This window comes from Callospermophilus lateralis, chromosome 9 (genome assembly GCF_048772815.1).
Source record: "Callospermophilus lateralis isolate mCalLat2 chromosome 9, mCalLat2.hap1, whole genome shotgun sequence".
Taxonomy (NCBI): domain Eukaryota; kingdom Metazoa; phylum Chordata; class Mammalia; order Rodentia; family Sciuridae; genus Callospermophilus; species Callospermophilus lateralis.
Genome location: NC_135313.1, coordinates 70,775,952 through 70,802,667, shown reverse-complemented (window position 1 = coordinate 70,802,667; position 26,716 = coordinate 70,775,952). Strand labels below are relative to the sequence as shown.

General features: G+C 40.9%; 1 protein-coding gene across 9 annotated transcripts in view; it reads left to right on the top strand.

Moving 5' to 3' along the window:
- Pkp4 (plakophilin 4) overlaps positions 1–26,456 on the top strand; it is a 243,578-nt gene extending 217,122 nt beyond the window's left edge. For 6 of the 9 annotated variants that reach the window (XM_076865747.2, XM_076865744.2, XM_076865742.2 and 3 more), the window contains 11 exons: positions 3,370–3,553; positions 6,701–6,818; positions 8,331–8,522; positions 8,759–8,932; positions 12,540–12,690; positions 16,016–16,211; positions 18,990–19,074; positions 19,198–19,315; positions 21,751–21,879; positions 23,550–23,623; positions 25,477–26,456. In XM_076865747.2, coding sequence (XP_076721862.1) covers positions 3,370–3,553; positions 6,701–6,818; positions 8,331–8,522; positions 8,759–8,932; positions 12,540–12,690; positions 16,016–16,211; positions 18,990–19,074; positions 19,198–19,315; positions 21,751–21,879; positions 23,550–23,623; positions 25,477–25,725 — 1,670 coding nt within the window. In that variant the 3' untranslated portion in view covers positions 25,726–26,456. The remainder of the gene's footprint in view (positions 1–3,369; positions 3,554–6,700; positions 6,819–8,330; positions 8,523–8,758; positions 8,933–12,539; positions 12,691–16,015; positions 16,212–18,989; positions 19,075–19,197; positions 19,316–21,750; positions 21,880–23,549; positions 23,624–25,476) is intronic. The other 3 variants (XM_076865751.2, XM_076865746.2, XM_076865748.2) reach the window with 2 other exon arrangements.
- The last annotated feature ends 260 nt before the right edge of the window (positions 26,457–26,716 follow it).

Below are 26,716 nucleotides of genomic sequence, written 5' to 3'. Positions count from 1 at the left end.
TTTCTTTTTTTTTTTTTTTTTTTTTTTAATTGCAGAAATGAAAACCTGAATTTCAGTGGCAGACTTGTTTTATGATCAATAAGTCATCTAGTTGACCAGATGATAAGCCTAATCAATTAGCAAGGGTTTCATGGTTTTAAACAACACTGTTTCTTTCTCTTCTGCTGTTTGGGGAATGGGGATTCTGGCATGTTGTAATAAGCCTTAGCTCTGATTCTGGGAGATGAAGCAGCTATGGGATTCTCCTATCCCCATAGCTGAGATGGTGGTCTCAGTGGGAAAGGCAAGTACAACTATGCCAACTATCCATTAAAGATCCAGAACATTGTTTTGACCCTCTCCCTGGAGTTACAGACCTTAAAGACACTCCTGAAAACTCATTTTTAAGAAAAGGTACAAAGGGGAGATAATATAATACCTGTGAGCTAAGTCTGACAGAATGTAAAGTGAATACATCAACAGATATTTTTGAGCACCTTCTATGTGTCCTGCATATGTATAATAGAACATAAAGGAGGAACTGATAACCAGGTAGATCCTTATTATACTCGCCTAATGAAATTTTAATTTAAATTAAGTTTAGAAATATGTTATAAAAAATTAACATGTAGAATTTCAATCCTACAAAACAATCAAACAGGAAAGTTAATTCATTTGGAGCATCTTGAATCTAAGGCATTATATGTAAATCACAGGGCCTAACACAGAATAAAGCCATAGTAAATGGTGCCACTTTTATTTATATTGATTTGTGAATGTTTATTCTGTGACTAATATCAAGTTTACACAATGGCTAATAGTGAACTGTGTAGAATGACATATAACTGTACTAATCATTCTGAACTCCTGGGAAGAAGAAGCAGCAAAACAAACTAGTCCCAACACAGAAAATCAAAGGAATTCTCAAATGTGGGAAATATCCTCTTGCAGAAGAAGGTTCTTAAAAGTAGTTAGGAATGAAGACAGAAACAATAAAAACAAGTTTTCCTGCCAGTGGTCAGAGAATTTCTCATCATGTACCCCAGAATCCAACACAAAGACAGACCACCGCTCTTCTTAGTTATAATGTCACCTAGGTTTGTGACATAGGCTGTTTAATTTTTTTGTAGCGATACATAATTGGCCCTCTGTATCTGCAGATTCTGCATCCAGAGAGGCAACAAACTATGGATCAAAAATATTTAGGAAACCAATATATAAAAACCAATAAAAATTCAAATAAAGCAATAAAAAATGCAAATAGAAAATATAACAACTTTTTGCATAGCATTTGCATTGTATTGGGTATTGTAAGGCATCTAGAAGTGACTTAAAGTATATGGGAGAGGGCACAGATTATATAGAAATTCTGCACTTTCCATTTTATCTAAGGGACTGTAGCATCTGTACATTTTGATATCTGCAGGGGGCCTGGAACCAATTTCCCCTGGATAATGAGGGGCAACTACATCCTTATAGCCTCTAATATTATGGGCTTTACTTTCCATAAACCTTGCCTTGCAGTTAACTTGACTGGAATGCATTTATTCTGTGAAGCAGAACATAACTTATTGGAAAACGAAGCTGGCTTCCATGAGTTGAATTTTGTGAAGGGAGGAATTTGAAAGGCTTTGATAGAAAAAGAATTGCATCAATGGCATTAGAAACCACATGTTATAAAATTGTCAGCAGGAAATGTTGGGAAATGACACTTTCCCCATCGATGGTGTGGGCCACATGCTGTCACTGTGGCTGTCTCACGCCTTCTTATAGTCCCCATTGGTACCCTGAGTTGATTACACTTGGCCTTTTAGCAGAAAATATTAAAGCCAGATTTATGGCTGCCCTGCTAGTCCTCTCCCCACTTTTCTTTTCTCCCTTCTAAATCTCCTGACCCCACCCCACTCACATCCCATCCCCACCCATCTTGAAGGAAGAACCAGGGTGGTCCTAACTAGAGACGGACGTCCTGACTCTGGTTATGATGGGATAGGAGAAAATCCTTTCAGGGTGAGAGGAGACAAGGGAAACCCAATTTATGAGGTACAGAAGTCAAAACCAAGTAAAAGAAGAGAAGAGTGAGCACAGGTGCAGAGCAGAATCCAGGGCCCAGGACAGAGCACATATATCAGCCACTGTTATTGACAATTACCTCCACAGCCTGGGGCAAGCAAGGGAAGGGATGGCCCTCTCAGTGTATAATCAGGGTTCAGTTCTAGCCCTTTGCTTCCACCTCTCCTTCTTTCACAGAGGAAAAAGCTCCTATCTACTCTCTCATAGCCTCCTCCTATACAACACATCCAGAGAAGGCTGAGCAGGCAGTTTCCTGGCTGGCTGCGTGGGTCATGATACGCTGGAGCAGCAGTTTTTGGTCTTGTCTATTGCCCAACACTCTAGATCAGTCACAAACCTGACACGCTTCCGTGGATATAGCAGATTTTGCCTGCTCCTTCCTCTGCACAGGGCCCTGAGTGTTTTAGTGTTGATAGTTCTGAAAGCACTGTGAAGACTTACAAGCAGCTTGCCAAGTGTATATCAGGAATACGGGACTCTGAGAGACTTTCGTGCACAGAACACCAGCTTCACCATCTCTCCTCCACCTGCTTCCCTCAGGAAAAAACATCAATGTGAAAATGTCATTAAGAAAGATGTCATTTCAGACTTGCTCTAATTCCTATAAGCATAATTATTCAAAAATGTGCTATAACAATAATTTAACCCAACTCACAGTTGACGCAGAAATAAAGACCCTCTAATGTGCTTAGCAATTTAAATAACAGTCTAAACACTACATTTAAGTTCTCTTGTCCTGGAAATCTTGGTATGGATTACAATATGGATGATTTTTATTTACTGGTAGTTTCACCTCTCTAAAAAGGAATGACAGTTACTTGTGCTCCTAAAACACATAGTAATAAATCTCTCAAAGAGGAGATAAAAATGTTTAAACTTTATCTAAATAAGAAAGATGAAACAAATGTAACAACTCTCCTTGCTAGTAAGGTTACTGCAAGCACTATATTTATAAATCTTGAGTTTCCTGGTAGCAAAAGTAAAATAAAAAAGATGAAGACTGATGATGAGAAACATGCCAGTCTTCAGTCTTCCAAGAAAAAGGAATTTTTTCCAGGTCACATAGCTGCTGAATGTTAGGGCATTTACAATGAAGAACAGTTTTACAAAAACCACAGGTGCATTATAAGATACTGCCAGAAATTCATATATGTTCACTCAACATTTATTAGAGGTCCATCCCCAGGCTGGCTGCAGATATGGGCTATAAATTAGGTTTGGGACAGACTGAAGTCCTATCAACTAGGGCTAATATGTTTATTTTATTCCTAAAGCTGCAGAATCTCTAATGGTTTGATTTTTGAAAATTCATTTTAGGAGTTCTTTGGAATTTATCCTCATGTGATGCCGTCAAGATGACAATCATCAGAGATGCCCTCTCAACCTTAACAAACACTGTGATCGTTCCACATTCTGGGTGGAATAACTCTTCTTTTGATGATGATCATAAAATTAAATTTCAGACTTCACTAGTTCTGCGTAACACGACAGGTTGCCTGAGGTAAAGTCTTTATTTCTTCCTTCCAATTAATTCTGTGATTAAATTATGTGTGCCCTAGGTAAATCGATTGTAGAAGGACTTTGCTAATATCTAAATTCCAGTTTTGTTTCATGGTTGAGGCCACTGGACTTTCTTATTCCGTAAGAAAAACATTATGCTCACAGACTTGTGGACTTAAAGAAGTTGTCTTACAAATGACTCTTCTATGAATTATTCAGAAAGGCCCTTTCAGTCTGAGCTTACTACCAAAATTCTGGTGTTTTTCACTTTCATAGCATTTTTCTAGTTATCATGTTCCGATTGCTGGTGTGTTTGCAGCCTTGTTTTGTTTAAATGCAAAATATGATAAAGCCTTTTGCTTTTAATTGGGGTAAAGATTTGTGTAACTTTTGAACAATCGTTGATTTTTGAATTTTATAAATACTTGAAATAAGCCCACATATTATTTACCTTTAGCATTTAAAATCAATAAGCCTCTTTTAATTGTATGTAGTGAGACTCATCATTTGCCATTAATACCCATCAGATCACATTCGGCTCTTTTCTCAGCCTAATAGTACCCCCAGGAACTGGAGACAGAAGTTTTGAGCAGAGTGGCAGGTTGTGACAAGGAGAATGGCCTCTGGCCTCAGGCAGCTTGACTTCCCACTCAATTTCTACATCTTTAGAATAGAGGTGACATATCCATCTCAGACTCCTGAAGGAAGTGTCAGAGAGTGAACCCTCAGGAAACGCTGCTCAACATTCAAACCATTCAAACAGCTTGAGGAGGGCCTGTGCTGCTGCTCCATAGCCTTCAGCATTGGGACAGGTGGCTGTCAGCCCCCTTGGGGCAGGTGGAGAGAGACTTGGGGGAGGATCCCAGGTGAGTCACCTGACCTACTAGTCACCAGAGGAAGCAGCACTTAATTCTGTCTTGCACTTGAATCCAGGGAGGTTTGATTCTTCTCAGCCAGCCCCAGGCAGGGCACACCACTGGGCTCTCACGCGGTTCAGGGCTGTAAACACTTGGAGAATGTCATCTGTGTGAAAAGACAGACTAGGCCCCTGCCCTGATGGAACCATGGTCTACTGAGGAAGGCAGACAATAAGAAACCATCAGTAGGCATTATAAAAAAAGTTTTTAAAAGAGGGTGATTAAAGGGTTATGGGATGTTACTTTGAGGTGAGATTTAAGCCTACATCTGAAATACCACGGGAGTTACTCATTTGAGTAATTAGGAGTTAGGAAGACAAGTTAGGCCAAAAAATGGATTAATGTAAAGGCTCTGGGGCAGGAAGGAGCTTACAGTGGTCACTTGGTGAGCAAAGGACAGACTTGTTCCAGATCATGTCAAATTTTGTAATAGAGGAAGAATTTTGTATTTTATTCTAAGTACCAAGAGAAGCCATGAGAGGGTGTTCACATGGAAGTGATATAACTGGTTCTGGCTATGATGAGGAAGACGGAGCATAAGCAGAGGTGAAGAGAGGAAGGTGAGACTGTTGCAGTGGTTCAGCAAATGATAAGAGTGGCCTAGACCAGGGGCTAAAGAGAGGTAGCCAGAATGGGGTAATTTTGTTGAGAGCTGACAAGACGTGCTAATGGATTAAATATAAGGGATGAGGAAATGGGAAGAAAGAAGGATAATACCTAGACCTTTGGCTGGATCCACTGAAAACATAGAAGTGCTGTTCAGATGAGGGGAGGAGAAAAGAAAGATTGGAGGGGTGAGCAGTTGGGAATTTAGCCCATGTCCATTTTGAAAGTTGAAATAGCTATCCCTGTGATAATATTAAAAAAAAAAAAAAAAAACAGTTAGGTACGTGAGTTGCGAGTTTTAGATAGGTCAGGACCAAAGGTGGCCCTGGGTCATAGATTGTATTAAAGTCACAGAGCAGAAGAAAGCAAGAAGGAAGGTACACAATGAGTTAGGAAAGGGACCAAAGTAGAGCTGGGAGGGAACCATGGGCAGAAGACACCTAGAGGGGAAGGCAGCAAGATAGAGATAAACCAGAAGGGTCCCAGAAGACCTTAAAGGAGAGGAAGAGTCAGCTGTTAAGTGCCTCAAAGAGGTGATGCAAGGTCAGAGCAGAAGAAGGACCACAGATGACATTGTCATTCTGACCCTGGGAAAACAAGATGAAAGGAAAAGGCATTCTAAATACCCCTTTTCTCATCCAAGTTTTGTTTAAATTCTCAATTTGTGTAAGTTCAAAGTTAGCCTAGAACCTTTATTAATGGGACATAAAATAGATTCTTGTAATTTGCTATCAATTTTTTTGTGTGGGCATAGTGCTAGGAATTGAGTCCAGGGTCTCACATATGCTAGGCAAGCACTCTACCACTGAGCTACATCCCCAGCCCTTTTAATTTTATTTTGAGGCAGGGTCTCACTAAGTTGCTGAGGTTAGCCGTGAACTTGCCTGAGCCTCCCATGTAGCTAAGATACAGGCATGTGCCATTGCACCTGGCTTGGTATCAATTTTGGAAGGCAAATCAGTATAAAAACAATTTCAATATGGATGAGATCCAAAATAATTTTCAGCATTTTTTTATAATTGAAAAGATGAGAAAAGTATTAACATAAGAAAATATCCATTTTAACTTGACATTTTTGTACAAGAAATTATGTATTTCCTCTGATTCAATAAACATTTAAAGACTACCTAGTGTATGCAAAAACAGTACAGTAGGCATGGGAATTGCAAGAGCCTACAGGCTTAGGAGGGGAGAGCAGGTCTAAAACTAACTACCACTGTAATATGGATCAATTAACCCTTGTATGGGTGAGGCACTTTTCTAATCACTCTACATGTAGCAATTCATTTTTTCCTCACAATGGTTCTTTGAGATAGTTATTTTTATTTTCCTCTTTTTACATATATGGAAGATAGTCCCCTTGTTATGATGTTAGGGGTGAGAAAGTGATGTGTCGTGAGAGCAATAGTTAAAGTTCAAATGCTGGTGTTTCCCCCTATTTGTTTGGATAATGGTGAAACAGCCATTGTCGAGCTTTGGGGATGTTAAAATACAAGCTCCAGAATGTCTCTCATACCAAATCTGAATGGCTGCCATGGTCCATTCTCTCTGGTGATTAAGGTAAGGCTTTGTGCCTAATGAGTAAGTTGTTCCTCTCAGCAGCTCTCACGTCTCCACCCACTTAGGAACCTCAGCTCTGCCGGAGAGGAAGCACGGAAGCAAATGCGATCCTGTGAAGGGCTGGTGGACTCCTTGTTGTATGTGATCCACACGTGCGTGAACACATCTGATTACGACAGCAAGGTCAGTGTCTGCCTAGCCACATGAGGGCACAGTGGCAGGTGACAACAGTTACTTAGTGCCACTATTTGCATGCCATGGATTCTTTCTGAAATTCTGAATTCATTCTTCCTAGCATGAGCCCATTATCAGTACTCCTCCTGAAGTTAGTCTCTACATCAAAGATTGAGTCTGTCTAAAAATTACAAATTGACAGGGAAAAGGACTCATCAACATAAGAAAATAGCCCTAGAACAATGACCAGAGTGACCCTGTGTAGTAAGGGACATAGCACAGGTCCTGGCCTACTCTCTGGTTCTCCTAGGTTCACTCTCCAGGGAACGATCCCTGCTACTTTTTCTTCCAATTCTATATGCCCTGCTGTTCAAAGCAGATCCACCTGTACCTGAGTATCTACTGAGCAAAAGTTCCTAGTTGAGGCACTACGATCCCCCATCCTCCTGCCCTCCTTGCCCCACTACAGTCATACCCCCACACCAGCACCCATTTTTTGGTGCACCACTTCATATTCTCTTCCTTCCCCATCCTGTTGGTCCATCTTCCCAGACCCTTCCCCTTCCCCTTCTGTTTCTCCATCCCTGCCCAAGTTTAGGGCATTCTGCTTGTCATTTGTCAGCTGTGACAACCCACCAGGATCTGCTCCAGGGCCTAAGGAAGGTGGGAAGAAACAGGAAGGCAGAACTAAAAGTGTCAGGAATTCAGAGGTGCTTCACCTACATGGTGTCAGGATGGCCTGGACTAGGAGTGGTCATTGGTAGGTCTTGGTGAGAAGAGATGAATCTGAAAAAGAAAAGAAATACAATGACTGTAGGTTCAAGGAGAAGGTGGGAGAGAAGTTCAAGGTGACAGTCAGGTGTTTATTTGAGCCTATTGGACCAAAAGATCTGCAGTTGAAATTGAAAGGGTAAGCAGGTTGCAAAGGAAGCTTGCTAGGTAGGACAGATGTGGAACTTGACTTTAGACACTCCTGAGTTATAGTGACAATTGGCCACCCAACAGACTTTAAGGGACAAAAGACCATGTACAGAAGGCAAAATGCCAACATAAAGAAATAACTGAATGTTCCCCAGAGAGAGGGGGAGGTGGAAGGTTGAGGCAGAGGGAGATGGGACAAGCAGGCAGGGATGGGTCCCCAGGCAGGCAGTAGGTAACACCTGCTGTCACATTGAGGATTTGTAGTGGTGATAAATGAGGATCTGGCATCTTAACTGGTCTGGCACTGCAGGAGCCAACACAGAAACACAAGCCAGGGCCTTATACTTGTGAATCACATAAATTCCTGCCCTCAGTTGTATCCTCAGTACAACTCAGAACTGAGAGCCACCCCTAGGGGCTCTGCACCTGGCCATCTGGATATCCCCGTGGAACCCTAAATCATAATTCTTTCTCTGGAGTGTTTCAGGTTTCCATAAATAAAAAAGTTCTTTCATATTTTCCATTTATTTCCTATCAGTAGCATTCAGTACAGAAGTGTTTTGTGTGCTGTTTTTAATTATCCGCCCCACTGGATTTCAGACAGTGGAGAACTGCGTGTGCACCCTGAGGAACTTGTCCTATCGGCTGGAGCTGGAGGTCCCTCAGGCCCGGCTGCTCGGACTGAATGAGTTGGATGACCTACTAGGAAAAGAGTCTCCCAGCAAAGACTCTGAGCCAAGCTGCTGGGGGAAAAAGAAGAAAAAGAAAAAGAGAACTCCACAAGAGGATCAAGTTAGCATTTTATTTGATATGAAATTCCAAAGTGGTGGTGGTGTTGTTTGAGGTTTTTTGTTGTTATTTTGTTTTGTACTGTTTTTATTCTTTTTCTTGAGAGTGAGAAATCTCATATTTAGCAAGGGACTAAACAAATGCTACATAGTAAAGCTCAGTTTAGCAAGGATGCATGTTTTCAGGTTGGGGGATCATGTCCATTTTGCTTCACTTAACATATGCTGCTTGTCTTCCAGTGGGATGGAGTTGGTCCTATCCCAGGACTGTCGAAGTCTCCCAAGGGAGTTGAGATGCTGTGGCATCCATCAGTGGTAAAACCATATCTGACTCTTCTGGCAGAAAGTTCCAACCCAGCCACCTTGGAAGGCTCTGCTGGATCTCTTCAGAACCTCTCTGCTGGCAACTGGAAGGTAGGATGTCTTCCACTTTTCCACACTTGTTTCTGTCCTCATGGTCAGATCAGCCATGGTGGTGAAATGGACCTGCTTGTTTAGAGTTTGTCTGTGAACGGGAGAGAAGAAAGAAAGGAGACAAGCAGTTGCTCTGGGGATCCAAAGATGAATATGACCATATCTCAAGAATCTGAAGGCTTGCCTTCAGGAAAACATAGCCTGTCAATAACAGGTAAAGTCCACAGGATCTGTGCTGTGGGATCTTGCAAGAGGGCATCCAGTGCAGCCTAGGAGAGAAGGGAGAATGAGAAAAAGAGGCAAGCAAGGAGGTAAAGGTGGCTTCCTGAGGGACAGTGCTGCCCATAGCAGATCTTTAAGGATAAGTAAAATTAAAGCAATGCACTGCAAATTGGTGCAACCACTCTAGAAAGCAGTATGGAGATTCCTTTAAAAACTTGGAGTGGAACCACCATTCAACCCAGCCATCCCACTCCTCAGTTTGTACCCAAAGGACTTAAAATTGGTGTACTGTAGTGATGCAGACGCATCAATGTTTATAGCAGCTCAATTCACAATAGCTAAACTGTGGAATCAACCTAGATGCCCTTCAATAGGTGAATGCATAAAGAAACTGTAATTAATATATATATATATATATATATATATATATATATATATATATATATATATATATACATACACACACACATACATACACACAACAAACTATTATCCAGCCTTAAAAGAGAATAAAATTATGGAATTTGCAGGTAAATGGATGGAGTTGGAGAATATCATGCTAAGTGAAGTAAGCCAATCTCCAAAAATGCAAGGCCGAATGTTCTCCCTGATAAATGGATGCTGATCCATAATGGGGGCAGGGTGGGGTGGGTGGGAAGAATGAAGGGACTTTGATTGGGCAAAAGGGAGGGAGGAGAAGGGAGAGGACATGGGGGTAGGAAAGATGTTGGAATGAGACAGACATCATTACCCTAGGTACATGTTTGATAACACATATGGTACAACTCTACAACGTATGCTACCAGAGAAATGAAAAGCTGTGTTCCATTTGTGTACAATGAACTGAAATGCATTCTGCTGTCATGTATAACTAATAAGAACAACTTTAAAAATCTATAGTGAAAAAAAGAATTAAAGCCATAGAGTCTGAGGTTGGGAGTATAGAAGGAGGAGTGATGCAGATAAAGGAGAAAATGGGAAAAAGGCCTGAAGGGAGTAAAGGACAGCATGGGGGATATTGAAGTCTAGTCCCTGAGGCAAAGGGAATAGAACATGGAATGGGACATGTGGCAGCCCAGTACCACATCAGGTCTGAAAGTCCAGATTCAGGAGCTGGAACCTGACCTACAGACAAAAAGGGCCCTGAAAGTGTTTAAGCTGATGTGGACACTGTTTTATCACACAAGTTAGAAGGTCGACTTAAGGAAGAGAAAAGTAGAGAGGTTGGGATTCCCTTTGGAAGTCAGTATGGCATCCCAGTGAGAAATGATGAGCTTAGTCCAGAGAGAGACTCCGTATGGCTCCTCTCTCAGATGCTTACAGAGCACACAGATCTAGAGTTTCCATGTCTCCTTATGCATGCATGACTTTATGAAAATTAAAGGTGGTTTCCTATTGTTAACCATCATAAACAAGTTCATGAAACTTTCTAAATGTTATCTAAAAACTTCCTGACAAGTGTATTTTAATAGAATTATTATAATGCTTATTTTTACTACTTTTCATCGTCACCACCCAAAATGAAACTCTTTTAGCCAGTGGATTATCCATGATAGTAAAACACATTGACAGACATACAGGTGACTGCTATACTGAATATACACAAATATTTATGATCTAATGAGAACTCAGCCAATGTGGATATTTAATTGTTGCTCCTAATTAGAGTGTTAATAACAGTGTTGAACACTGGTTCTAAATCCTAGCCTCTGTTATGAGTTGCTGCCTAGGGTCTCTTGTCCTCAGTTTCCTCATCTATAAACAGTAATATTAATAGTTACCTAATGAGGTGGTTGTGAGGGTTACGTGAGGTAATACATGTGGAGGACAAAGGACCATTTCTGGCACGTAAGTATTTGGAAATATCCATACTGGAGACCAATATTCACTTCTAGTTTCTGAGATCAAAGGATCATTGGATGCTAATAAAAAATGACACTAATTAAAATGTAAGTGACTTGAGTTTTTTAGAATTTAATTTCTGGTATTACTCAGTGAACGAAAGTCAGGTGACAAGCTCATTTTAAATACAAACATGGTATTTAAGTGATTTCATAATATCAGAGGTAGTCAAAATATTGAACCCTCATTATGACAAAAAGATAATCATGGCCACAGACATCATCAAGTCAGAAGGTGTTCAGGGAGCAGGGATGACTACTAGTACCTGGATGGGTGGGTGGTCTCCAAGTGAGACAGAAGGAGTTGGCTTTGCAGGTTTCAGAGAAAGTTGATAAAACTGCCTGAGTGCTTTAGCCTATAGCAAGTCCTGTGCTCTCTTTTCCCCCTGTAGAGTTCATTTGATTTAGAAACTAAGAGTATCATTTCATATGAAGAATATCAATGAGATCTTTGAAAGGCATTTCTTCCTCTTATTTGTACTGTTAAGATAATCTATTCTGTTGGTATTCAAGAGGCTGGGTGTCAATCACATATTTTAATGTTCAAAATAATACAAAGGTCTGGTGGATCTTTGTCCTCATATCTTGGCCACAGCAGGAAACTCTTAGATGTTTCATGAGCAACATCTTTCAATTATCCTGATTTTAAAGGATGATTTGCATTGGTGAAAGTGTCAATTAAAGCTCAAAGCTCAAAACAATATTAAAGATTCATTTTCTAATGTAACTTTTTTTTTTTTTGCTTGCTTCACTGATAACTTAGCATTCATTTCCAATTCATGTGGCTCACAAATTTTACTCATTGTACTGAGTTGCCTTGTAGTAACAAAAGAATTCCTTGACTGTGAGTTTTTTTTAAAAAGCAGCAGCTAACTAATCTTGAATGAGAATGCATTTTGCACACAAATATACATACTCTTTGCCTGTATATATGAATTATGATGCTGGTCATTTCTGGAGAATTCCCTTTCTTCTGAGACAAGGACCTTTTCTAAGCAATCTCTGATAGGTTACTGAAATCTAAATATTGTCACAAGGAATACAGAAAAATAAATGACCTGATGGAGACGGGCTCTCCTTTAACATGTGTTGACAGGTTACTGTCTCTGCCATCCTATTTATAGCCTCTGGACCTGGCATGAGGCCAAACTGCAAAGAAAACATGCAGTCCTTCCTTAATCATGTTTATGTATCTGAGATAGAAAGTAATCACTGCCTTCTCTGTTCTGCACAAAAATATCTGACAGATGGTGGTTTGAGATTTTCAGGCTTTGGGATTGCTTTTTAAATCAGCCATCACAGCCTATCTTTTTCTCCCAAACTATGTTTTTTTTTTTCTTTATTGGCACCACAGATTTAATCTCTAATCTGAAAGAAAACATTTAATCTATTAGTTCATCTTTTGAATACATCTTTTTTGATGACAGTGAGGTGAGAGTGGGTCTCCATTTTTATATTATTTATTACCTTGTTTTGCTCACTAGTTTGCAGCATACATCCGGGCAGCTGTCCGAAAAGAAAAAGGGCTCCCCATCCTTGTGGAACTTCTGAGAATGGATAACGATAGAGTTGTCTCATCTGTGGCAACTGCCTTGAGGAATATGGCACTAGACGTTCGCAACAAGGAGCTCATAGGTATGTTCTAGTGATAAGGTAAGCTGCAAACGGAGAGCAACTACAATATTTGCAAAACTCTTCTTTCTATTTATAAATAAGTGCTATTTGAAGTTATTACAACTGAGCCCTAGTCCCCAGTCTCTTGGCATTTGGGGTACCCTGATTTGTGACCATTCTTTTTTAGGAGGAGGCAGGCACAGTAATTAAACATTGATCGAAGAAGGTAAATTTCCAGGAAAGCCAGCAATTTCAGTTGTACCTTATAACACTGTTTGATGGATTTGGTGTGCCTTATTTCCCAAGAGAAGTCCATTTCCTGAGCAAAAAAAAAAAAAAAAATTATGATTCTACCTTTCCTAGCACTGATAACAGCTAATTCACCAACACTATCATGTTTTAAATTTAATTTAAAAAGGAAATTGTATCAACATTTTTGTAGCTGTTAACCTCTCAGGACAGAACCACTGTCCTAAGGCCATTTCCACTCCAGGGCAGGATCAGAACTAGGATAAGGAAAGCAAGGCCCCTAGGGCATAAAATTTTAGGAGGCCTTCACCCTTGAACTCATACAAGGATAGGGTTGGCAAATGCATAAAATCAACAAGAGTGCCTCCATAATGTTTGTACCCTAGGTAGCTTGCTTGTCTCCAGGGCATTGCCGCTTCCCAAGCAAAGTATGGGTTAAAGAAAAGCTCAGGGACCCTCCAAAGACCTGAGCTTAGTCTTGGATCTCTGCTGCTCTCGACCATGTAATCCAGTGTCCCATAACCCCACCCAGGCTCAATTCTTGCATCTAGATTGGAAATGAAAGGAATTCTTCCTCAGCCTATCTCTGAAAGGAGTGGACAATGCCTGCTGTTCCAAACAAGGGCCCAAGGTGAAGAAGAAAGGAGAGGGGGGATAAGGGCAGCCCCCTACAAATGGGCAAGTCCGTACCAGCCCTATAGCTGACAACAGGGAAGGGGTGGAGAACAGAGCAAGATTGTGTGTGTATTCACGTAAATCTATGTTCAGTTTACACTGGAATGCATGCCATGACAGAGAGAGGAAGAGAGAACAAAGACAATATATACCTTAAAGAATAAATCGGACATAACTTTCCTATGTTCATATATGACTACACCACCAGTGAAACTCCACATCATGTACACCCACAAGAATGGGGTCTTAATTAGAATACATTCTACTCCATGTATGTATAATATGTCAACACTCTATTGTCATGTATATCTAAAAAGAACAAATAAAAAGTTTAAAAATAAAGAATTGCTGTGAGACTTAAGTGTGGTGACTTAAAGGGAAGCCCTTCACACAGTGCCAAGAAGGACTGCCCATAACAACCTGCTTTTAACACAACCACACCCAATTCAGTCCCCATAGAGAAGAGGGGAAGCCTCTCCATACTCTGTTCCTAGACCAGCATGTTCCTGAGTCTAGATGTGCTGTTCCTTTGAGTTCCACATTTGCTTGAGAGAAAACTTGAAGAACAATTTTTTAAATTGTTTTTGTTACCTCTATATTCTTTAAATTTCTTATAAGAAACATGTATAATTTAGGAGTTCCTAATACTAAAACATAAATGGTTGGCACATACATCTGTGCCTATCTTCTGCTGCACCTGAGAGAAGACCCAGGCCTTACGTCAGGCAAGGAGCCAGTACCACCAAGTGCATGGTCCTCTGAGAAGAAGGAATTTAGAGTCCTGGCCTTCTCAAAGTTTTCCCCCTGTTTTCTGTTAGTAACCCATTTTCAACTTTCACTCACATTTCATCTCTTGTGAGAGCATGTTGCCTCACAAGAGTATCTTGAACAATTCCATGAACCACTTTTTCTTGTTTGCTTCAACCGAGTCGTTTCTATGAGATCTGGAGTCCCCTCCAGATTCAGTATTTTGCTCTTCTGTATCCAGCACTTCTGTTCCTCAGACTATCACCTTTTTTGAGCCCTTCACTCTCTCCTCATGTCCATCAAGAGCACTAGCAACGGACTTTATACACAGCATATATTTTTTATTCATATTTTTCAAAGTTTTGTCACTCCACAAAAGTTACTACACACTAAACTGAGTTGGACCCATCCCTCTGTCTGAAGCTACAGGTTTTGAGGGAAACATCAGGTTCACTCACTCACAGGAAGAATGAGCTATAAGCCTCAAGAGTGCAATTTAAAGCTACTCCTTAACAAAATGACAAGTTACATGTCATGCACTTTTTGGTCATTTGTGAGCATTCACAGTCACCAGTGCTAAATTATCATCTGTGCTCAGATCCCACATTTATCTTCTGGCCTTCCAGTGTCATGATTGTTTTTCCACTCTTCTTAACAATGCTGCTGTGAATAAGCCAGAGCTTTCCTCTGACATGCTGGAATTATGCAGTCTATAGCTATGGCTGTCTTCTTTACCACTGTTTATAAATAGGTCTTTGATGAAAATCCCATTTAGCATCCATTCAATTATTAGCATGGGGGGAAAAGGACTAAGAAAATATTTACTTAAGCTTTAGTTAATTTCTTTTGTTTGTAGTGCATCTATTCCAGTTTGTCAGATGGTAATTGAAATTGAAAAAGCTAGAGATAATCTCTTTTGGAGAGGAGTAAGAAAAATTCAGTGTTTATAAAGAATTGCTTCAGTAGCTATGAAACTCCCCTAGCCTTATCTTATCAAGTACCTTATTATTACATTACTCCTAGGAGATAATATATGAATAATTATAAGAAATTTTTATTTGTGTCTTCCTTTAAAGAGACTAAAATGTTATTGCCAGCTGATATACACCATCAGCTTGATAAAAGTATGTAACTATGCCCAGTTCACAAGTTAAGAACCTGAAAGACTTAATAAAAAGTATTATTTGGCAGCTCTATTTGATCCAGGTTCAAAGAGAAGTTTTTAAAAGCTTCCAGGGGAAATTGAGGTGTTCTTGATACGTTAGAATTCAATCCACATAAAATTTACTATCATAATTCCTTCATTACTCACTCTTACTGAAAATAGTTAAATTAAAGCAACTTGGTTAGTCTACCCAATTTTATACGTTGATTTATATTTTCTTTCAGCAACTGACAGTAAACAATTGTTTAACAGTGTCTAAATGATTTATTTAGAGAATTGTTTTATAAACCAATCATTTTTTCAAGTGACATTGCAGTAAATGTTAACTTTCCTTTACATTTACATTTGTGCTTTTCTTCTGTTTTTGTGGGTGTTGCTTTTTTCTTTCCTCTACATGCCTCCTTTTGAAAGTGGTTCTTTTTAAGATCCCGCACACTATCCAAATCTTTCAACAATAACACAACCTTGCACCTTTTGAATTTAGAACTTAATCTTTTGCATTTTTGGCAGGTAAATATGCCATGCGAGACCTGGTCAACCGGCTTCCAGGTGGCAACGGCCCCAGCATACTGTCCGATGAGACCATGGCTGCCATCTGCTGTGCTCTGCATGAGGTCACCAGCAAAAACATGGAGAATGCCAAAGCCCTGGCCGACTCCGGGGGCATAGAAAAGCTGGTGAACATAACCAAAGGCAGAGGAGACAGGCAAGTCTGCAGGGGAAGGGGCCTGCATGGGGCTGTCGTTCCTGGGTTTGTTTTGTGATAAGGGCTTTCGTTGAAGATACGTTCCTATTGGAAAGAACTTATTTCTGCATTTCTTACATGCTGATAAGCTAAGCCGTCTCCAGCAGTTAAAACCTATTATATTAGGAGATTTTTTTTTCTATCACGTGGCCCCTTTTCTAATTTTTACTTCATTGCAACACTCCTAATCCTGCATTGTTATTTTGTCTCTGCCATAGTCTGCTTGAGCTACTATAACAAAATATCAAGGACTCAGGGGTGAGGGGTGCTTATAAACACCAGATGTGTATTTCTCCCAGTTCTAGAAGCTAGGAAGTCCAAGATCAAGGAAGTCTACTGGAGAAAGACCAGAAGTTCGCTCTGGATTTTCACGTTTGAGATGTCTATTAGACATCTAAGTCGGGTGTGTCATCAGCAGTAGATCATACCAAGGTCACCAGCAAAAACATGGAGAATGCCAAAGCCCTGGCCAACTCCAGGGGCAGGTGAACATAACCAAAACATAACCAAAAGCTGGTGAACATAACCAAAGGCAGAAGAGACAGGCTCTCCAAAAATATGGAGAGCTGAGAGCAAGGTTGAGGCTTTGGTTGGAAATATAAATTTGGGAATCAGCAGTGTCTAAATGATTTATTTAGAGAAGTAAAATAGGATGCAACCACTAAGGAAATAAACAGAAAAGAGAAAAGATTTGAGGGCTGATATCCCTCATGCTTAGAGGTAAAGGAGATGAGGACTCAGTAAACAAGCCCAGGAAAGAGTAGACAGAATGTTCAGAAGAAAACCAGGAGCATGTGTTGTCTTAGAAACCAAGTGAAGGAGGTGTTACACAGATGAGCAAGGGTCAAGTGACCCTGCTTAGTCAGGCAGGTTGAGGTCTGAGCTGACCACTTGTATAACAATGTGGAAGCTTTGGTTTAAGAGAAGATGGGATGAAGGGAACTGGAGATGTTCATACATAGCTCTTTCAAAAAGTCAAACTGCAAAGGAGAAAAAAGAAACTTCCTTGCTGTCCTCAAGTTTGATGATGCAAGTTTCTACTCATAGAATGTGTACTTGAAAATACCCAGCCTGTCTGCATCGAGGTATAAACCAGGCATGGTCCTGCCTTGTTGAGTGTTACAACTGTTGTCTTCACAGGCAAGTAAGGGGAATGCCTCTTAGGCCACCGTCCTGGCTGCCTGTCACTTAAAGACAAGGAGATAAACATCAGCAGTGGTAGGACTCAGCTAAAAGTAGGATGGTTGTAAACTGAGGTTTCTAAAATCTGTCTCCCAGAGCTCATCTTGGGTGCCTAAAATTTCATCGCTGTTCATTTCCTGGAGGTAGTGCCTTGTTCTGTGTTATTTTCGAAAAGTTTTAAAAGGCTTTGTTTGAGCTAGTTTGGTTTACCTAATTTCACTCTTAACTAGTCAGAAACACTGAGAGGAAGGAGTAGAGGTAGATACAGGTGAGTTCAGATGTGCACCACTAGCAAGAACAGAACCCCTGAAACCCATGAATTTACCTCTTCTCAGCCCTCACCTAAGCCCTCAGAACCTCAGCAACTTACTTTATACCATCAGGAAACTTACTTTATGCCATCAGGAGCAAAGGAAGTGACTTATAACCTATGCACCTCTTTTTCCTCCATTTCCTTCACCTTTAATTGGGAAAAAAATCGGATTTTGTACCTAGTATATACATTTGAAGTCAGACTTTCAGTATTAAAATGAATTCCAAAACCAGAATTGGATTCTCCTCAGGTCAGACTCCCCAGGTGTTGTCCCTGAGCACACCCCTCCCACGGTGATCCGAGCCTCAGCTGAGGCAAGAAGCTGCCTTTTCCTCTTCACTTACTGTGAGGTCACTCCCAAGGTGAATTCAATGACCAGGGTAGGCATTGCTTAGAAAGAGCACCAGCAATTAGAAAATGTCTTCAAGAGTAAGCAGTAACCATGGGATTGAACTCAGGGGTGCAGTAACCCTGCAAAAAGCACTGGCCATATTTTCCAAATTGAACATTAGAACTCATACATTTGTCTACAAAAGTCATAAATGACACAAGGCAATGAAGGTATGCAGCTGAAGGCCTAATAATGAAGAGGGAAAATTAATTTGGGAGGGTCACAGATACAGGATATATGGTCACAGTCACATTGATATGTGAAAAAAAAAAAAAAAACAGGGAGGCCAGTGAGGTCAGTGACCTTTGATAGAGATGTGGAAGGGCCAGGCAGGTAGTGCATGCCTGTAATCCCAGCAGCTCGGGAGGCTGAGGCAAGAGGATTGTAAATTCAAAGCCAGCCTCAGCAACTTAATGAGACCCTAAGCAACTTAGCAAGACTCCATCTCTAAATAAAGATAAAAAAATGTGTGTGTGTGGGGGTGGGGGCGGGCTGGGGATGTGACTCAGCAGTTAAGTGCCCCTGGGTTGAATTCCTGGTACAAAAAAGAAAAAAAAAGATGTGGAGGGAGGTTGGGGCAACACCTCAAGAGGCCCTCACTTAGGCTTATACTGGCCTCAGCCTCTCACCACAGAGGTAACTGCCTGAGAACCACACTTTGGCTCTTGCAAGCTGTAACCAGCCCCAGGCTTGATGGACTCCTGGGCACACCTGATCACATATGCATCCCAGGGCAGCCTCTGTCTCTGTGATCTCTGTGACCTCTTAGCCACTGGTTTACAGCCTCAGTCTCTCCAAGTGCAGGCTGAGGCCATGCTGCCCACATTCATTAATGTCCTTACTCTCTCCCTAGGTCCTCTCTGAAAGTGGTGAAGGCAGCAGCCCAGGTCTTGAATACATTATGGCAATATCGGGACCTCCGGAGCATTTATAAAAAGGTAAGCCCACAAGAATAGCTCTAGGATAATTAGCATTCAGCAGAGCACACATTCATAATCATTTATTGTAATGAAATGTCATTATTCATTTGAGAGGTTTCTTTTTCTCCTTTCACTCCACAGGATGGGTGGAATCAGAACCATTTTATCACACCTGTGTCGACATTAGAGCGAGACCGATTCAAATCACATCCTTCCTTGTCCACGACCAACCAACAGATGTCACCCATCATTCAGTCAGGTCAGTGCGTAAACTGTATTCCATTGTGAGAGCGTTTGTGCAGCAGAACATGGTTTCCCCACCAGGGAAGGCTGAACATGAGCTGACTAAGCCTGTCACCTCTGACACTGCACATCAAGCGGAAAGCCTTCTTTGGGAATTACACACTGTTATAAACAGTAAACCCACTTTCTTCCTTCCATTTGAAAACTTTATACAAGTTAACATCAGCTGGAGTATATAAAAGAATCCCAGTGCAGTGTCTCTCCCCATACCAAGATTTCCCTTTGCTAGGTTTGAGAAGGGGCCCTGGAATCTACATTTGGCCAGCTGGACAGGTACCTGGAAACGGCACACTTGGAGACACACTGGGTGAGACCTGAAAATGGCCGCCCTGACTGCCTACTGGCCTCAAGTTTGGAATCAACTCCAAAGTGATTCTTTAGTTTCTTTGGTAAAATCTCTTAGAAACAGAGTCCTTGAACAAGATCTTTTGGTTTGCAGTCTGGAGAGGCCCTGGGTTCCCTGGCTGCATTACCGACCCCCAGCACCATAGCCGCGGGAGCAGGCCTCACAGAATGGCTTTGTAGGCATTCCCTTTGGCTTTTAGGTTGGTAATCTTGGCAACCATGCCACCTACCTATCTCTACTGTTAAACTTGGTGGTAAGAATGTTTTGAGATTCAGACTAAATTTTTTTTACATGCAAGAGAAGGTTATTACTACCAAGCCAAGTCAATCCTATAAATTTAATTCTTAACTAAATGAAATAGGGAAAGTAATAAGTATCTTATTTTATTTGGCTTTCGATCACCATTCTGACTTATAAATATTATCTGCTGTAGTCGACTCTGCTGCTGCTGACAGTCTTATTGCTCATGTGGACAAATGTGGACAAAAAGACTAATATACATGCCTGGTGGAGTTTGCACATAATTGGATGTCCCCAGTTGTACTGGGAATCTTTTAGCATTATCTGTGTCTACTAAGTATGGTGGATATTTATAACTTAGTTTTAAAATTGTGAGTTTTCTTCAGAGAGTCCTATGTCTGGTTTTTAACATCCTTGCTGAGCCTAAGGCTGTCTTTTATGAAAATGTTCAGAATCCCTTAGGGACTTAGGAATAGGGATGCCAGCAGAACCAAGAGACTTTGACCACTTAATAAAAGCATGTGTACAAGCAAAGAATCATTTTCAACAAATCAGCACACAGTTAACTAAGCAGTGAACTTGTTTTATGGACCTCTTAATCATCTGTGCTAGAAATGTTGACTAGCCACTATGCCAGTCCCTAGGTAACCCTTTGAACTTTGTGCAGAGGCAGGGTATATTTTGCTGGTTTTTATCCAGTTATTCTAAGGACTGACCATCAATCCCATGGCACTACTGTGGGAGCTGCTTATGGACACTTCCAATGCCTCGCTTATATATTGTGAGAGGCAAGCAGGTCTTTTTCTGTCCTGACACCCCCTAGAAAGTGAACCAGATGAGAAGCACAGAGACTCTACCTGTGCATACTCCCCTGTACTCAGCACAGAGTAGCCCTGTGTCAGTGAGGAGATGGCTCAGCAAAGTCAGTTTTCCACTTAAAGCATTTGCACTTGCCAGACCCTGCTGCTAAGGTTAGGGGGCTGTGTCAAGGGAATAGATAGTCACTCTAATTTGTAATTAACTTCCATGCAAGCAAGATTTATTTTTTTTTTATGAGAAAAAGAAAATATATGTATGTGAAATGTTTCTCTTCCATCTCTGACAAAATGTCCAAAGGAGCACCATTGAGTAAATGCATTATTAAGTGTTTGGCCCAAACTGGGCCTTGTAAAGGAGGGCTTAGCACCGTGACCTTCATGACCAGTACTGAGCTTGCATGAATGATTTCCCTGATGGCGGATGACCATAAAGAGATTTATAAATTTTATGGACTGGGCACTCTTAATCAAACACATTGAGAGATGGAGATATTTTGAAATAATTAGAAATCAAACATGCCATAAAGCCTCTGTTTCCTGAAGAGCAGTACATAAAAGATAATAGGTGGGTGTTTTACAAGCAACTGAACTGCAATCATTAAATAGCACATGTTAACTCTTGCATGGCCTGCAAGTTACTCCGATCACTGAGTTCCAAAGGGCTGATGGAGTCACTGAGGGCATGGCCTGTGTGCTGCACCTCTCCAGCTGGGCCACTTCCTCTGCAGCTGGGGAGCAGTCGGGGTCGACCTTGCTGACTCTGCAGGGGCAGACTTGGAGGCTGTGTTCTTGGTGGTTGGTGCTTGGTGCTCGGGTCTGGCTGCTCCTCAACTCCCAGCACCTCTAAGAGCTGACTTCTAGCACCAGCTGTGTGGCATTTCTAATTACTGACCTTTGTTTTTCTGGAAAGGATTTCCAGAGACGCTGACAGTCTGATTTCTCTCTTTCCCCCTCTCTCTCTCCCTGCTCCTTTGCCTCTCCCTTCAGTCGGCAGCACCTCTTCCTCACCAGCACTGTTAGGAATCAGAGACCCTCGCTCTGAATACGATAGGACCCAGCCACCTATGCAGTATTACAATAGCCAAGGGGATGCCACACATAAAGGCCTGTACCCTGGTAAGACGCCAGCTGGGTGTGTGATGCAGTACCTTGAAAAGCCATGTTTCTGGGCACTTGAGCAGTGCTCTGGGAAGTAGCCTGTGCTTGCATTGAGAGGGTCCCCCAGCAGAAACCAGTCTCTTCATTCTTACTTTCAGATGTTGCCTTTTCCAATTGTTTATATAAAATGAGCTAATATAGTTATACAGTGGCCATGAATAAAAGGAGGGCTCCATCCAAATATATCACTTGGCTGCCCAGAGGAACAATCCCTTCACTCCATTCCCTCCCTGCTTGAGCAGTCTCTCTCTGTGTCCCTCATGCATCAGATCCCTGGGCTCTGTGTGGTTTTGCAGGGGCCACTTCTAGAATGGCTCATCTCTTTTAAACCAGAAAAGAGAATGGAGATCAATTCCATTTACATTTTCATTGAAAGACTGAATTTGAATGACTTTGCATAATGTATAATGTGATTCTCCTCAGAATGATTGTTTTTTAAGAATAACAAAAATAATGTTACATAGTGTTAATATTTTTATCTATTCAGAAAGATGTGCATAAAATTTATTTTAAAAGGCTACCAAGATTTCATATTATCCCCATTCTCAACTATCTAGCAAATTATTACTACAGAGGCTTCAAATAAGTCAGTATCAGCAATCCCCCCCACCAAAAAAAAGTATTCTTTTCTCAAAAAACCTATTTATTAAAAAGGAATAAATAAAAGCTGTTGGCAACTTAACTACTGCTGGGGGAGCAATCTCAGTTATGCTGTTGTCTTTGAAATTGTGATTTCACAGGACTGTTTACTAATCGACTATTGTTACCATGGCAATTAATAGCTCAGAAAATTGCAGATGCTACATTTCAAATACCAAGCTCTGTGCAAAAGGAAATGCACAAACTGAAGTGCATGGCTGCTTCAGATTTGCAGCGGCCTGCTGTATTTTAAAAATCACCTCTTTAGCATGCACACCCTTCTGTATTTCCTTGCTTGCTTCAATAAACTAATTTGCCTCAAGTATGTTTCATTTTCCTCATTAAAAAATAAAAATCTTTGCTAGCCTTAACAATAATTGAAGGATAACCAATGACATCATCAGGAGTCTTCCATGGACTCTTAAGAACAATTATCTAATTACCAAGTTCTTTTCATTTTACAACATACTTAACTATGGCAAACACAAGATTGTGCCTCCATGTGGCCCCACAGCTGAGAACCGCCCCTGCCTGCTCTTCCCAGAACCTGGAGTTTTTCAGTCTCAGCTGTTTGAAGGCCTGGGGCTTGTTCCAATGTGTATTACCCTCCCTCTCTGATCCATGGCTCTAGTTCAGAGTCCTGGCAGAGTGGCTCTCCTCAGCTCAAGGAGTTGTGCTGCTGCTCAAAACCCGCTGGAGAAATCCCTCCAAGTCTGAGCAGAGCTCCAGAAGGACCCCTTTTTGATGGGCTGTGCATCAATGTTGCTTTTTGCTGAAACACACACACGGCCTATTTTTGCTCTTAACCTGGGTAAGCAATAGTCAAGCTACTTCCAGAGAACCCAAGCTGCTACCCCTCAATCTGTGCTGTTGCTGGGGAAGGCAGTCCCTGTGGGGGACAGCATCAGCCCTACTGTGGGGACACTGCACAGCCTAATGGACCAGAGTAATGAACACTAGTTTTAATTTCATAAAATATTTTCTTACAGGCTCCAGCAAACCTTCACCAATTTACATCAGTTCCTATTCCTCACCAGCAAGAGAACAAAATAGACGGCTACAGGTGAATTTGCAATATCATTTGTATAGAAGGCCGATTAATAGTAACACAGTAAGGGGCCCATCTGGGTTGATTTCTCAGAGCTGAGCCAGCACAGCAGGACCCGAGGAGTTTTCCCCGGGATTTCAGTCCTTTAAGTAAAGCACTTATGCAGTAGCCTCATGTTCTTGAGTATCCATGTGGGTCCTGCTGAGACCACCATGCCACTGATGGAAACAGCTGAGAAGGCTTTAGTTCATATTCTTTGCCCAACAATTGTTCCTTTCCTATTCTTTTTTATTGTTGTTATTGTTAAGCTCTAGAACCTCTCCCATCCTCTCGGTGAGTAAAGGTTGGTAAGCACACTCTACTCTCATCTCAGTGTTCTCTTTTTGTATACTTCATTCTCCATCTTCATGACTTCCTCCCTGTCCATACTCCATGATTTTAAAACTCTGAGGTTTTGGCCTTGAGGTCAGAGTGTTCATCTCAGAGGTCAGTGTGGACTCAGACATGGCTGGGGAGTACAGCCATCCTAAAGCGGGTACCAAGGTTGTAACACACCAAGGTTGTGCTCAGAAGGGACTTGTAATCAGTTTCAGGGTTTTCCTGAGTCTGTGGTCCACCTGGGCCATCTGATCTTTCTATTTACCCTCTAATAACACAAAGCACTTGGAGTTTCCCAAGATACAACTGTATCTATCCTCTGGGTAAGGATGTTCTAAGACCCCTCTCCACTCCTTTATCTTTTCTTTGTAGATTAAAGAAAAACAACTTCCCAAATGACTCATATTTATGCTAGTTTTTGTTTGTTTGTTTGTTTTGTTTTTGAGGTGGGTTCTTGCTGTGTTGCTTAGGCTGTGATCCTCCCAAGTTGCTGGGCTACAGGTGTGCACTATATGCCTGAATTAGGTGATGATTTTTTTTAGTCAGGATAAAATAGCCTCAGAATCATAACTGAACTTTAAAAGAAGATGATAGCATTAGCTCCTGTTAGGTAGATTTTTAGCTCAGAAAACCTTTTAAGGTTAGAATGAATTTAATTCCAGATTATGATGTTAATACTATGTAGTAAATTTGTTACATTTTACTAAGTGGGGGCCTTTAGACATGATAAAAAAGACAAATAGAACCATGATGTTAAGAATCAATGTGAGGTTAAAGCTATAACAGCACAAAAGGAAATGGGCCATGGGTGTACTATGTGGGCACACAGGAGTGCACAGCCTTGCTTTCTTCAGATGCATTTATTAGCTCCAACTTAGGGAAGTCTTTTCCTCCAGAATCATAGTTACTCACTTATCCCTTCCTTGAGATTGCTTATTCCTTTAATAGCACAATTTACAACAGAGTTTCCAAAGTGTGACTGTTGTTCCCCAAACCACATATGTTGTTTAAAATTGAAGGATAGACTCAAGCTTCATCTCTGAGGTAAATGCTTGAAAAGATGATTCTATAAACTGTACAGTTATCTAAGGCCAAAAATCTTAAGTCCCAACTAAATTCATGGTATGTTAAAGATTCCCTGGGTAAAAGCCAACATTGAGACCTTCCTCTCCCTTTATCTGATGATGACAGGCCTCTGAACAGCAGGATGCAGAACAGGGCCTCCAGTAAGGAGGAGAGGTAGTGCAGGCCACCTGCCACTAGGTTCTTGGGCTTTCCTGAGGCACCTTGGACAGCACTGGGGCAAACTCAGCCAGCCTACCTGCCAATGCAGTTTAACATCCATAATGCCCTGCCCCTGCAGCAACTTCTAATCATAAGCCCAGGAATGTTGCTTTAAAAATGTAAAGCAGGAAGCCCACGTGAATTTTCTTTAAATGTGTGCTTTTAAACATTGCTTTCACTCATTTGCCTTTCCATTCTGTCAACAGCATCAGCAGCTGTATTATAGTCAAGATGACTCCAACAGAAAGAACTTTGATGCATACAGATTGTATTTACAGTCTCCTCATAGCTATGAAGATCCTTATTTTGATGACCGAGTTCATTTTCCAGCTTCTACTGATTACTCCACCCAGTATGGACTGAAATCGACCACAAATTATGTAGACTTTTATTCCACTAAACGACCTTCTTACAGAGCAGAACAGTACCCAGGGTCCCCAGATTCATGGGTGTAGCATCAAGACGCTCAGCAGAGAACTTTCTTTCTTTCTAACCTTATTTGGATTGAGGTGAAAAGTCCGTCTTGCTGATTTGATGATGAAATGTGAAAGTGAAATGGAAGGAATGAGTGAAGAGCATTTTTTTTCTTTTTTGAGGAATTTTCAGGGAAGTGAGGAAACTCTTGGGAAAGAACTTTCTAAGCTCTATTTAGGTGTTAGATCTAATTACTTGTAGATTCTATAGTCTGGTGAAGGTGTGGGTGACGTGATGAGAGGTTTGAGAAATGGGTGAAATGAGATGGGGGAATGTGTAGGTCAAATCAAATTAAAGATGATTTTTTTAATGTGAATAAAGTTATGTTCTGATAGTTTGTACAGAAGAAAATAAAATGGATGCCCTTCATGTTTTATTGCTATTACTAAATGTCAAGATTGTATGCTATTATGTCTTGTAAATTTCTTTTGTTGGTGTAAATATGGAAATGCCACATTGGTTAAGTGCCATCATTTGTAATGCAGTGTGTCATTTGAAAAGAGATTTGAAGAAACTGACAGCATAGAAAACAAATGGGAAACCCAAGGAACTGATAAGAATTAGAAACCAACTCCAACACCCTGTGTTTTCACAGTGAGTAGTGTACTTGGGAAGCACAAAGTCCAGTCTGCAGAGCAGCTCCATGCCCATTCCCTGCCTCTTTCATAGGACACTTCACTGCCATTTTCTATGCACATGAAAGAAAAATAAATGTGGAAATTTCATCCTTGGAAATGTGTTCCCTTTCCTTTTTTTATTTTCTGGATGTAACATAGAAAAGCAGATTTAATAAACACTGTGTGAGATGGATCGCACCAAAGAATGGAGCTACGAACATTCCTCCTCCTTTATCTGAGTATTTTACTTCTTTGGATCTGTTTTGAATCTAATGCTCTAGTTTTATCACTTATTTTACAGAGTGTTATATGTATTTAACACCACTTTTCACCTAAGAGAAATTACATCTGGCAG